The following is a 12,044-nucleotide window of genomic DNA, read 5'->3' on the forward strand; positions in this document are numbered from 1 at the left end:
TAAAGATGGATTCCAAACCACGAAGCTACCTTTTTGAATGTCTCATTGACAAGATAGGGTGTCTCTGTTCCAGGCAAGAATTCATATGGGTGAATGTTCCGGTTAATTCCAGAGAGAAATAAGTAGGGAACGCCAGAGACAATCACACACAGTCGACAGGGGAGGCCGGAGGTGGGATAAACATGACGTGTATATTTTGTGTGTGTTTTGGTGCATGAATTCCGTGTAATCAGCATAGCCCTCTTCTGACAGAGGGTATTCTCCACTGTAGCCCTCAACCCCCGAGGCTGATTGGCGGTCTGATGATGGGACTTCCAGCTTGCTTGTTTATCGTCGCAAATTCATTGTTAGCTTTCTTCCTCGCGTTTGGCACTGCGACGGGGAAAGAGTTGGTTAAGATTGAGTGCGAACGAACCAACATCGGGACTGGTTTTGCCTCCATCGGCGAGTTGTCAAGTTAAAGACGGATAAGACTTTGTGGATCCTCACGTGGGAATCGTGTTGGTGTTTCGGTGGCAGAGAAACAGGCGAAAGACGAGGTAGCACAGTAACGAATAAGACGGGATGATAAGATAATCAGACTGAGGCTCTCTCCCTCTCTCTCCCTCTCTCTCTCTCTTTCTCTCTCTCTCTCTCTCTCTCTCTCTCTCTCTCTCTCTCTCTCTCTCTCTCTCTCTTTCTCTTTTTTTCTCTTCCCATTTATCACTCTGTCCCCAAACCACACACACACACGCGCGCACGTTTACTAGTGTGTCACCTCCGCTGTGCAAGTGGCAGATTTACCGCCCGTATCGACGCGCTGGCATTGGACTGGAGGCCAGCGTTCACACCTCCAATCCCCTCAGCGGGTGGAGGTCATCACAGAGAGGCGCCCGAATGAACCCCGCCGTGATTGGGGTGTTTCAATTTTCACCTTTACGCCCACACCCCAGAATGGGTTGACTCTCTTTCTGTCGCCGGGACCTCGCGGTGTTGGTCCCCGTGTCTAACCTCACGACCCCTTCAGGCTATTCTGGGCTGCGTTCAGCACCACTTGTGTTCCTCATGAGTGTGTTTCTCGAGTGTTTCATTAAACCAAACGTATACTTGACATATTCTCAATCGCCGTCCGCCGACATACTCTTTGTCGCCGAATTTCACGGTGTGTTTCGCGCGTGTTATGCTTCGTTTCCTACAGCGCTTGTGACACAGATACAACACGACACATACTACGAAATGATGCTGTACTGTGGTGCTTGTTCCGAGTGTGGGGGGAGAGAGAGAGCGAGGAATCGCATAGGAGAGATGCAGTGGATATGGCAGAATATCATAGCTCGGATGGGGGGGGGGGGCGTGCGGGGAGAGAGAAACACAGAGAGAGAGAGAGAGAGAGAGAGAGAGAGGGACAGAGAGAGAGAGAGAGAGAGAGAGAGAGAGAGAGAGAGAGAGAGAGAGAGAGGAGGAGGAGGGGGGGAGGAGTGGACAAAGGGGGTGTGCCAGGAGTGAAGTCTCTCCCGGGCTGTGCGCTCTCTCTCCCTCCTCTCTCTCTCTCCTCTCCTCTCCTCTTCCTCTTCCCCTCTGCCTCGGAGCTGGCGCTAGCATCCCCCCGCTGGTGCTCACCCCAGAAGGAATGTCTCCCATCGTCAAAAACCAAGAGTGCACCCCGATGCTCTGCCACTGCAAGGTGGCGTGCACCAGCAGCACCTTGTCTCTCATGTTCGGATGCAAGGTAGGACGATTGCTTCTCTTCTTCCGAGCGTCGGGGCTGTCTCGCTGTTCCGGGCCGTCCCATCCATAATGTGTAGGGGCTTCTCAAGTAGACTGTGGCGATTAAAGCGGTCATCGTCAGGACCATCTGTGTTTTAGCCGTGTATTCAAAAGCGACGAACCCGCCGTACCGCACCGGGGTCCGACGTGAGCCCCCAGTCCGTGGGGAGGCTGTTTAAATATCCTCGACCGTCTTGGTCGTGTGACAGGAATGGCGCTAATACGAACGTGGGATATTAGCGGGACCCGCGACGCGGCAGAGAGCCAGATCTCCGGCGCGTGCAGAGCGAGCGAGCGCACGCGTCCCAGCAGCCTCTCACTGTCGCTCCTCGTTACTCTTGGTGGGGGAAAAGGTCAACGGTACTACCGCACGGCGATGCACAAAAATTCACAACCTCCCCCCCGCCCCCCGGGTCACGTGTTGCTCCGTGCTCTCGTCTCTCTCGCCCCTGGCTTCCTCTTCCCCCCCGACCCCCGAAGTGAATCCCGGCCACGGAGGAGCTCATCCATAACGTCCCTCTCTCCAGCACCCCCCCCCCCCCCTCCCTCCCTCCCTCCCACCCCCCCTCCCCTCTCTACTGTAGTACCCCTGGCGTTTGTAAAAGGAGAAGCAAACGGACAGAAGGCGACACGTCGAGAAGCAACCTCTGTCCCGCTGCTCGTCGGTACCTAGACAAGGCACCCTTTGACCCTGTCGGGGCGGTGAGCGTTCGTTGGCACGAAAACGCGACCCTTTTCTTCCTCGTTTTGAGCCCCTAGGTTTCTCACAGGGGCTTCCAACCAATCCGCTACCTTCCATAGTCGAGCATATTATCCAGAAGGTGCCTTGCTTCTTTTTTTAAAGTCAGCCAGCTCTGCACCCTTAATTAACCCACGACTTTGAATTCTTTAAGAGGTGCGTTCCAGACTCCTACACCGTGCCTACTGGTTGTATTGTTCGCATGGATTCCAGTAATGCTATTGCGGTGTTTCAGGGACTGATGAGACAGTGTATTCAGTACCCTGTAATACAGAACAGAAGACTTTTACTCTCTGCCTCACTTGCACTCTTTAGTGCAGTTCATCTCCCTCGAGGACTGCTTTCAGAGTACAGACCGGGGCATGTTAATTCTCAACGCTATAATCGCTGGGTGTATTTTAAGTGATGGCGTCTGGATCTCCAAAATAAGAGGATTTTCCATATTATTATATAAAGTGGTTTATCTCCGGAGTGGGCTGCCGTTGTCAATTTGAATGATTGATATTGCAGTTAGGACAGCGTGTGCCTTTAACCTGACAAACCCTCTTTTTATTGACTGAATTTTTGGAATGCTTGTCGTGAGCGAGACAATATGGCAATGCTATGTTTCCTGTCCATATCACTTTAAAAGTGATATTTCAACTTATTAAACAACATTTTCATGCAAAGTATCCATAAATCAAAAGGGTACGGAAACTGAAACTACATCTATTCTTGTGTATAGTTCCCCTGCAGAAAAGGCACAAATGGGTGACATATGTTCTTGGAATTTGCTTGATAGATTACATTGTCAGATACGGGTCAAACATCCTTCAACGTAGCACATTATCTAATCAGCTATAGTAGGGAAGCTGAAGAATCATATTTTATCATCCTTTTATAATCCACTGGGCTTAACCTGTAATCTCCCTGCCGATGTTTCATTTTCATTTTTGCTCAGGTGTTTTACTTTCTAACTTTAGGTCAAGGTGTACTAATATCAAAGATATTCAATATTAGAAAATCCACAGTGGCACATTCCAGTAGAAGTTAATATTTTTGCTGTAATGCAGTGCCTAAGACAAGGGAAACTTTTACATCGAAAGGTTATTGGATAACTTAATACTATTAAACAATGTATTCATGACAGATGAGGGACAGAAAAATGTGTGAACCAAAATCACGTGATTACTGTTACGGTTATTTTGTTTTTGTATTTATTTTGAAACAGTTGTCTAATGTGTGGGGAAGAAGACACTGTTCGGCCGGGTAGAACGGAGAACGAGAGGACAGCGTAAATATAAATAGCGTCCGTGGAAGGGAAGGGCAGGTGCTTCTCTGCTCTCCCTCCGGGCTCAGCAGTACGCCACCTCCCCCTCGTCTTGGGAGAGCGGGAATCAAGGCTAACAGAGCGACGATTAGCAGGGCGGGGGGGGGGGGGGGTTGGGGGTATAAAGCTACAGGAAAAAGGGGGTCAGTGCACACGGCCACGAGGAGATTCCACACATCCCTGCACAGAACTCTGGAGGCGCCCGCGGCCGCGCCACCCCGCATCCTCGTCTCCCTCTCTGCTCCCTCAGCCGAGGCGAGCGCCGGCCCGGGCGGGCGGGGGGGGTAGGGGCTCTCTCTCCCGTGGTGTGGTGGGAACGAGGCTCGTCGCTCGACCCTCTCGGGGCCCGAGAGTCCAACCTCGCTTGACCACGAAACCCGGCGTCGACCCCGTCGGTACACGGAAGTGTCGAGGCTTGGCGTCGCCTTCTGCCGCAGCGCTTTACTCGACGGCACACTTTCAAGATATCTTTAGACCTTGAGAGAAATTTGGGATTAACTACAAAAGATATAGAGGTTAAAGAGATTTGGGCTCTGGATCAAGGAAATGGTGAACTATTGACTGCACACACACATACACACACCCTCTCAGCGAGTTGTGTTTGGGGACGAGGCTGATGGGTCGTTTGGAAGCGATACGAAACCCCTCACACGATGACTGTCAAGGAATAGTGACTCACAGCGGCTTTCTGGGTCAATGTTCTCCAGTTCTACTGCTCTGAGGAGAACCCAGTCAGTGATTTTCTTCGAAAAGGGGACTTCCCCGCTCCTTGACGGAGCCGCCTCGACGTCACGTCCTCCGTGATAATAACACACACCGAGACAAATTAGAGAGTCTCTGTTCCCCACTGTCACCTCCCTAGCCCTGCGCTTTGTGGCTCTCGTGTCTTGCCAAACCACTGCCCCGAAGAGGTGTCGTTCAACTGCTACCGCGGTTGAAACAGTTTGAAAATTCTATGGTCGTCGGGGCACCGATCAATCGATTGGTTGGTCTGAAAGCGCAGACCAATAAAACGTGACCCATGTCGGCCCTCGTACACACTCTTCTCATGCTGGCTCCACGTCGATCATTCGGATCCCTTTCCTGTCTGGGATGCAGTGCTCGTAAATCAAGAGGGAACTGTGTCCCGCTGGCGGATATGTCGTGGCGGTGACGGCTTGTTTTGCCTGTCTCTCCCGCGCAAGGCAGTTGTTAGCGAGCGGATGTCTGCAGCACAGAGCAGAATGAGTAAGGAGGGCCCAGTCCAGAGTACCTTAAATCAGATGGCTGAGCAGTTAGGGAGTCGGGCTATTAATCAGAAGGTTGCCGGTTCGATTCCCGTCCGAGCCTAATGATGTTGTGTCCTCGGGCAAGGCACTTCACCCTACGTGCCTCAAGGAGAATGTCCCTGTACTTACTGTAAGTCGCTCTGGATAAGAGCATCTGCTAAATGACTAAGTGTAATGGAAATGTAAATCGCGTGGGATCTAAGGAGAGCCACCCATGTGATGTGAGACCACACACTCATGTTGAGTCCTCCCCCTGACACGGCCCGGCCTAACCACAGAGACGCCTCCTCAGACCTCACGGAGGCGTCCGTATGGAAGAGAAGCCAAATTCGAGTACGCCGTGAACCATCGTGCTCCTATCGGGGTTTACGGTCAACCTTTCGCTCGTTTTGGTCGAAGGATTCCACCGAAACTGCCGGGGAGTACGGTCGATAGGCGGCGCGTTTTCATTCCTTCGCCTCCCGCTCATTATTTTGAGTCCCGAGGGCAGAGAGTGGATGCTTTCGGGTGAGTCATATTTTAGCATGGCATTTTCTGCTGTCGTCGAGCTACTTCTAAGCCTTCAGCGTGGCTATTTTGTCGAACCATCGTTTAACCAGAAGGTTGTATTGACCCATAGCTGATACACAAATGAACTGTACATTTAGACATGATCTGTAAACTATTGAGAGGATGAATGCAACTATTGTTGCGTTATTGTTGCATTCGTTATATTTGTAAAGGTTTGTGTGGAGCCTGCAGACAGGGGGATACAATAATGACACACTTTCCTCCCTCGTGACGTGCCTTGAGACTTTTTTTCCAATTACAAGATAAAAGCGAGAAAATGTACCGGTTCACTGATTCTTTTCCAATGTCTAATAGGATCCTAAAGCAGCATTCAGTCAAGGGAAAGGGGAGTTGATGGATACAGGATGGAACGCATCTAAACGTCCGACATGCACACACACACGTGCACACACACACACTGTCACACACACACACACACGATGGGTCAACCCGTTCACAATTAAAAGAAGACTATTTATTCCCCCGTTCGATCACTTGTCAAAATGACTCTCTCTCTCTCTCTCTCTCTCTCTCTCTCTCTCTCTCTCTCTCTCTCTAAACCCGTGGGAACGACAGAAGAAACGAGAGAGAGAGCGCTGAGCCAGCGGAGATCATGAAGTAGGCCAGCGGAGGAGAAGGCAGCGTGGCACTGCTTCCAATGTCCAATCAGAAGGCATCATTATCAGTGCCGTGTGTGTGTGTGTGGGGGGGGGTAATCAGGCACCTAAGGCCATCAGCTGTTTCCATGGCGCGGGAACATGTGGGGAGAGAGGTTTGAAAAGACGTCTTCAATCGGAGCACTTCGACCGCCGAGGGGAAACCCCTCCACTGATTCCATGGAAAATGGGAGAAAACACCTCCTGGAGATCAAATCGAAAAGACTGTTGGAAAATAGTACCTCATGAATATGGCGAGAAAAATGCAGAGTTTATCAAATGATTATTTTTGGAAAAAAATAGTTAATACGTTAATGTAAGACTAACTACTATGCAGTTGACTTGCAGTTACATTTAGTCATTTAGCAGACGCTCTTATCCAGAGCGAGTTGCCTCTGTGTTTAGCTGTGTAAACGTTTTCAAAGGTCAAACGGGGACATGTTCTGTAGAAGCTGTATTGTTGCTTGACGCTATACTTCTCTATCGATACTTTTGTGCGCAGTTGTTTGAGCGGACTCTGAAAAGTGGCTGCGATCGATCTCCAACTTTCATCTTATTTATTTGCAGTGTGTGCTCATGTTCGCATTGCTGCTGTTTACTCGTACAGATTGATGTTGTTTGTGATGGCTGTCTTCCCTGGTGGTTTGTGTGTGAGTTCTTGTTTGGATGGTGACAAGTAGTGAAAAAAAAACCCACAAAAAACAACCTGCTTCTTTGTTTTGGTGCTAAATTAGGATTTGAGCAAAGCAAGAAGAATTTGAACAATCTCATTACCGCCACAAGCCTACTCTGCCTATGAACTAACAAGGCTTTTCCAATACATGAGACACTGCTAGAGCTCTGTTAGTGTTCAGTACTTCCCACTAGATACTGCTTTGAATTCAAATCCCCCTTGCCACACCTTCAAAATTGAATATCGTGAGCACCAAATGTCCTTGATGAGAATTTTTTTCGTTTGAGTTCCGTATTCCAACCTTCCGTTTGACACAATGCAATGACAGTTAGCTCGACAAGTCGACTGGCAGCTTTTTTTAGGAAGGTATTTTCATACATATTGATGAACCATTTCAGATAATACATCAAAGAGCACCAGAAGCCTTATTTTCACATGAAAAACAATCATTACAAGCGATCCTATTTTTTCAGACCATCTTTTTAGATAACACTTTAAATAAGCAGGCCTGAGTACTACGTAACAGGCAATGGGACAACATGTGCGGTATTTAACATGCAATTATATTCAGCGACAGCATATGACACACTGCAATTAAATATGTGCTTTCGAGAGCACGACGGGAGCGTTCATTAAAGCAGGAGACTCGAAGTGTCGCCTTCTTGAGGAACAGATTCGTATGCGTCGACACTGCTCTGCTTCTCCTGTTGTCTCACCCCAGCAACGGTCTTCCGGGCTGAATGCTAAGTCAGAGTCCAGAGAGGACCAGACGTCAACAGCACGCTTCAGGCCGCCAACACGCCTCAGAAACGCACCCGGCTAATGAGACGCCGCCGCGGAGGCACTCGTAGGGCCCCTTAAAACGAGGTAGCCTGCCGCGCCGTGTACAAAAAGGGATGGCGTTCCTCAATTATTCATCAGATCTAATTATAGCCACCAATCTTCTTGTCAGCCTCCTAGTCATTGTGCGGTGTCACGTCAAATCTGAAGTGCTGGAATACGGAACTCAGCTCACAAATAATCGATCGCTCTCCAAAGACTTGTGGTGTTGTCTGTGTGTGTGGGCGTATATAACTGTGGGCGTATATAACTGTTTGTGGTATGCAATATCTTCCCTCGATGAAGAACTTCTGCTTCCTACGCTTCTTCCCGAACCCTGCTCTTGGTCTCCCCCCGATGGTCACGGTCGACATTGCTCTCTCTCTCTCGTTCTACAGAACAGGCCGCCAGCGGTGCAGGGGTCCCCTCCCAGCGGCCCGCCGCCGCAATGTATGAACCCCGCCTTGATGAACGCTCCCTGGGTGAGAGAGGGGCGCCTGTCACCCTAAACCACCAGCCTCAGCTCTTCCATTGACACGCCGCTCATTCTCACGCCATCGCCAGCGAATCCTGCTTCTCACATCTCTGCATCTCGCTTGGAGGATCTGCTACTCCCAAAGTGGAGACAGGACCCCCCTGCTTTCTCGGGTTCAGCTGCTTCCGCGCACCGTCTTCCGGGGGGGGGGGTCGTGGGTCGGGGAGGGGGGGGGGGGGGTTAGGGGGCTGTCGCCGTGCGTGGGATGTGGTGTTCGTGCCGACATTCACCGGCTTCCAGACCCCCCATCCTCATGTCTCACCGCCATCTCCGCTCTTGCTTTGCTGTCGGGGCTTTGCACGGCGTCAGTCGCGCAGACTGCAGTTTTGGGGCGTTTTCTGTTTCAGTGTGACGTCAGGACAGATTGAATAGATTGGATTAACATCGAACGATACATGCTATCTACTGTACGTGTCTTGAGCAGCAAACCAAAAATAAGCGCCGTTTTGTTTACCGTAATGGTTCCAAATGAGAACATGGTGGATCTGAACAGCGGGAAATGTGCACGGGGGCGTTTTGATTAATACGTTAGTCTAATTTGGGCTTTTTGGGTGCTATCTTTTTTTCTCTTTCCCTTTGCTCCTTTCCTCCCTACCCTGTCTCTCTCCTTCTCTCTCTCTTCCCCTCACCCCCCCCCCCCCCCCCCCCCCCCACAGCAGTACCGTTACCAGGATGAAGACTCCCCTCCCCAGGACCACGGCTTTCCGCGCCTGACCAACGAGGCACGCGCCCCCGAGCTGGTGCACGTGTCGGAGAAGAACCTGTCGGAGATCGAGAACGTGCACGGCTACGTCTCCCACTCCCACATCTCCCCTCTCAAGGTCAGCCCAAACCCCCCCCCCACCCCCGCCCCCCCGTGCTCCTGTTCCTCCCCCCCTGACCGCCCGGGTCAGAGCCCCCGCCGTCTCCACACCATGTGTGACTGACAACGTGGTGTCTTCTCCTTTCCTCAAGTCTGTCTCCGCTCTCTCGCGGTGCCCTTCCGGGGCGCTCCTTTTCTCTCTCTCTCTCTCTCTCTCTCTCTCTCTCTCTCTCTCTCTCTCTCTCTCTCTCTCTCTCTCTCTCTCTCTCTCTCTCTCTCTCTCTCTCTCTCTCGCTCTCTCTCCTCTCTCCACTCTAGTTGTCTCTTATCTCCTCCATCTCCCTTTACTCTCTCTCTCTCTTTCCCTCTCTTTCCCTCTCTCTCTCTCTCTCTCTCTCTCTCTCTCTCTCTCTCTCTCTCTCTCTCTCGCTATCTCTATCTCCCTCATGTTCTCTTTCATTGTCTCGATTCATTGAAAGCCATAGTGTTTCCTGCCCGGGAGTCTCCAACAAGCTTCTCTCTACTAATGTGACAGCCGGATGATGCCCTGGCTTGGCTCTGGCCTGACTGCACTTTAAGAACTCTTAAAGTCTAAACAGTCTAAACAGTGCATGCACAGTACGTCTGCAAGGGCATGCATTACGGGACCGTATTCTATTCTAGTTTCATTAGTGGCCGTATTCACCGAAGGTAATATATACAGGACTGCAGGTGAATGCGAAAAAGAGGTCTTGCTTATGTTACGTTGGGCCCCTCCAATTCACTCAGACGTCGTTGTTGTAATAAACCTCGACAACAGAAGGTGGTGCTGAGGGATTGCGTTAACATCAGCATTCCTTTTTACCACCAAGACGACGCCGGAACACGATAAGCAGTTTCTTTTTCTTGGGGGGCGGGGCGTTCACCGCAAACGCTTTCGTCGAGAATAGCCTGGCCTTGACGCTAACAAGTCTGAAGGTTCCGGTGGGTTCTGTGAGACTTTTGAAGAGCTTCAGCCCTTTTCCTTGTCAGTCAGATGTCCTTCATCCCCCTATAGTTCTACTATATCTGGAAACATCCTCTATGGCTTTTCATCCATTACAATATTAAAGCTACCCAATGGGACTACCAGACCATCGGGGCTTCCTAGCTTGTCTGGTTGAGCCATTTCCTCCCTGTGGATCTCCCTGAGGGTGACAGTCAGTAGGTGGCACCACAGTTCAACTGTCACACACTAGTGGTGCGATGACTCGATTAGAAACGTTCGAGACGTTCAACAGGCCGCACCTCTTACCCCTGACAATTTTTTGGGGGTCATTTATCGGTCCATTGTTCGCGAAAAGCTGTCGAAAAAATGTCCCTGTTTTCGTTTTGACACACGGGGGGGCACCTCCGGCCTCACGCGCTCCTGTGAATTTGTTTCCTTGTTCGTGAGGCGAATGTAGGTCGGTGGTGCTTGTTTTCTGTCGTCGGTGATGGCCACTCAACCTTTTGAGGGAACAGACTAGATGTTGTCCTAGCGCCATGCTTAGGAGTGAGTCCACAGGCACCGTGCTCGACCGCACGACTGGGTTTTAAAACGAGGGCTGGTAAACAGGAAAACTTCCTTACAAATCGACAGCTGGTGCAAAATATCGCCGCGACCGATTGTTTTCTACACCATAGAGGGAAATCGTTTTTTATTTGTGTTACATTTATTTTAATTTTGTTTTAAATTGGCAATAGGCCTACGGTCCAATTTAATAGATAGGACTATTTCTATTCACTGTGCTGTTACCGCTGATAATATGACAACAGATCACAACACAGTGAACTGACAGCATGACTATAGACCACAGACCAGCAAGCAACAGTCTCCAGACAGCATGACTAAACAACCACACAGTAACAGGTGTTGGCATTTAGACAGTAGTGTGTGCAGCCCAGGAGCTAATGAGACCATTTCTGTTTGGTTATGTTAACAGGCTTTGAGAGCTCTGAAATATTATTATTTGATGGCGCACTAATGCACAACACTAATGCATTCTTTTGCAAGCTTCATAGATGGAACATTTGATGGTAAATATGTTTATAATGTATCGGTGTCCAAGTAGCAATCTTGCACAAAACACCACATGAAGTAGAACAAGACTAATATGGCAATTAAGAGTGTGCGGCACTTTAGATTATAGTTCATTCCTTTTTGGATTCTTTGGACTCGGAAACACAATTTGTCGTTTTTTACAAACTAGCTTGCCGTTTTTGAGATTTGACTTGGTTAGTTTTTGCTGTACTATGCTCAAGGCAGTGTTCGGTGGAAGCCCCGAATGAATATGGCCAAAGAACGCTTCTTAGAGGCTCTTCCTCATTTGCATGATTCAGGAAGTCCGACTCGCCCACTTCCTGTCCTCCTCCTTCGACCTTGTTTTCCCCCTCCATCCTCCCGTCTCCTCCTTCCCCATGTCTTCCTCCACCGCACACACGGTACGCGTGGGTTTACATCAGCCATGCTTCTGTCTTATCTATGTAATAACCATCTATCTCTTCCCTCCCAAGTATGGCAAGTAATGCTGTCTTTTATTTCTAACCTGCAGCCTGCTCTGGTAACCCGTTTTGATCTTGCATACCCGGGTGTGACTGCGGCAAACTACTTGGCAAGTTTTGTTTTTTTCATTCGGGGGGAAAGTTGTTTGTGTCTTTTTTCCCCTCCGTTCTCCTGTGGGGTTCGAACCCGCTGATTTAGGGTGTGAGGTGGCCTGTGCCACAACGCGCAGGGGCTCCTTGTCGACACACACTGAAAGTATCGAGGAAGTACGCTCTGCCGTCATGCTGTCATGTGACGCGCACGCACCCCCATGCTTTTTACCATCCTCAGGACACTCCATGTGTGTTTGTGAATCATTTGCTTTTTTGGGGCAGACGTCCGATTCTAGTAGAAAACCCTTCACGGTCTTCTACTGTCATGCAGCACCGCAAGACGCTGCTATGTT

General features: G+C 50.0%; 1 protein-coding gene across 1 annotated transcript in view; it reads left to right on the forward strand.

Annotated features, from left to right (window-relative positions):
* LOC134013546 (disks large homolog 1-like) overlaps window positions 1–11,792 on the forward strand; it is a 49,448-nt gene extending 37,656 nt beyond the window's left edge. Inside the window, exons 5-7 of the mRNA XM_062453051.1 lie at window positions 8,158–8,241; window positions 8,951–9,115; window positions 11,649–11,792. Of these exons, the coding sequence (XP_062309035.1) occupies window positions 8,158–8,241; window positions 8,951–9,115; window positions 11,649–11,792 (393 nt within the window). The remainder of the gene's footprint in view (window positions 1–8,157; window positions 8,242–8,950; window positions 9,116–11,648) is intronic.
* Window positions 11,793–12,044: the final 252 nt, after the last annotated feature.

Source organism: Osmerus eperlanus, chromosome 27 (assembly GCF_963692335.1).
Source record: "Osmerus eperlanus chromosome 27, fOsmEpe2.1, whole genome shotgun sequence".
Lineage (NCBI taxonomy): Eukaryota > Metazoa > Chordata > Actinopteri > Osmeriformes > Osmeridae > Osmerus > Osmerus eperlanus.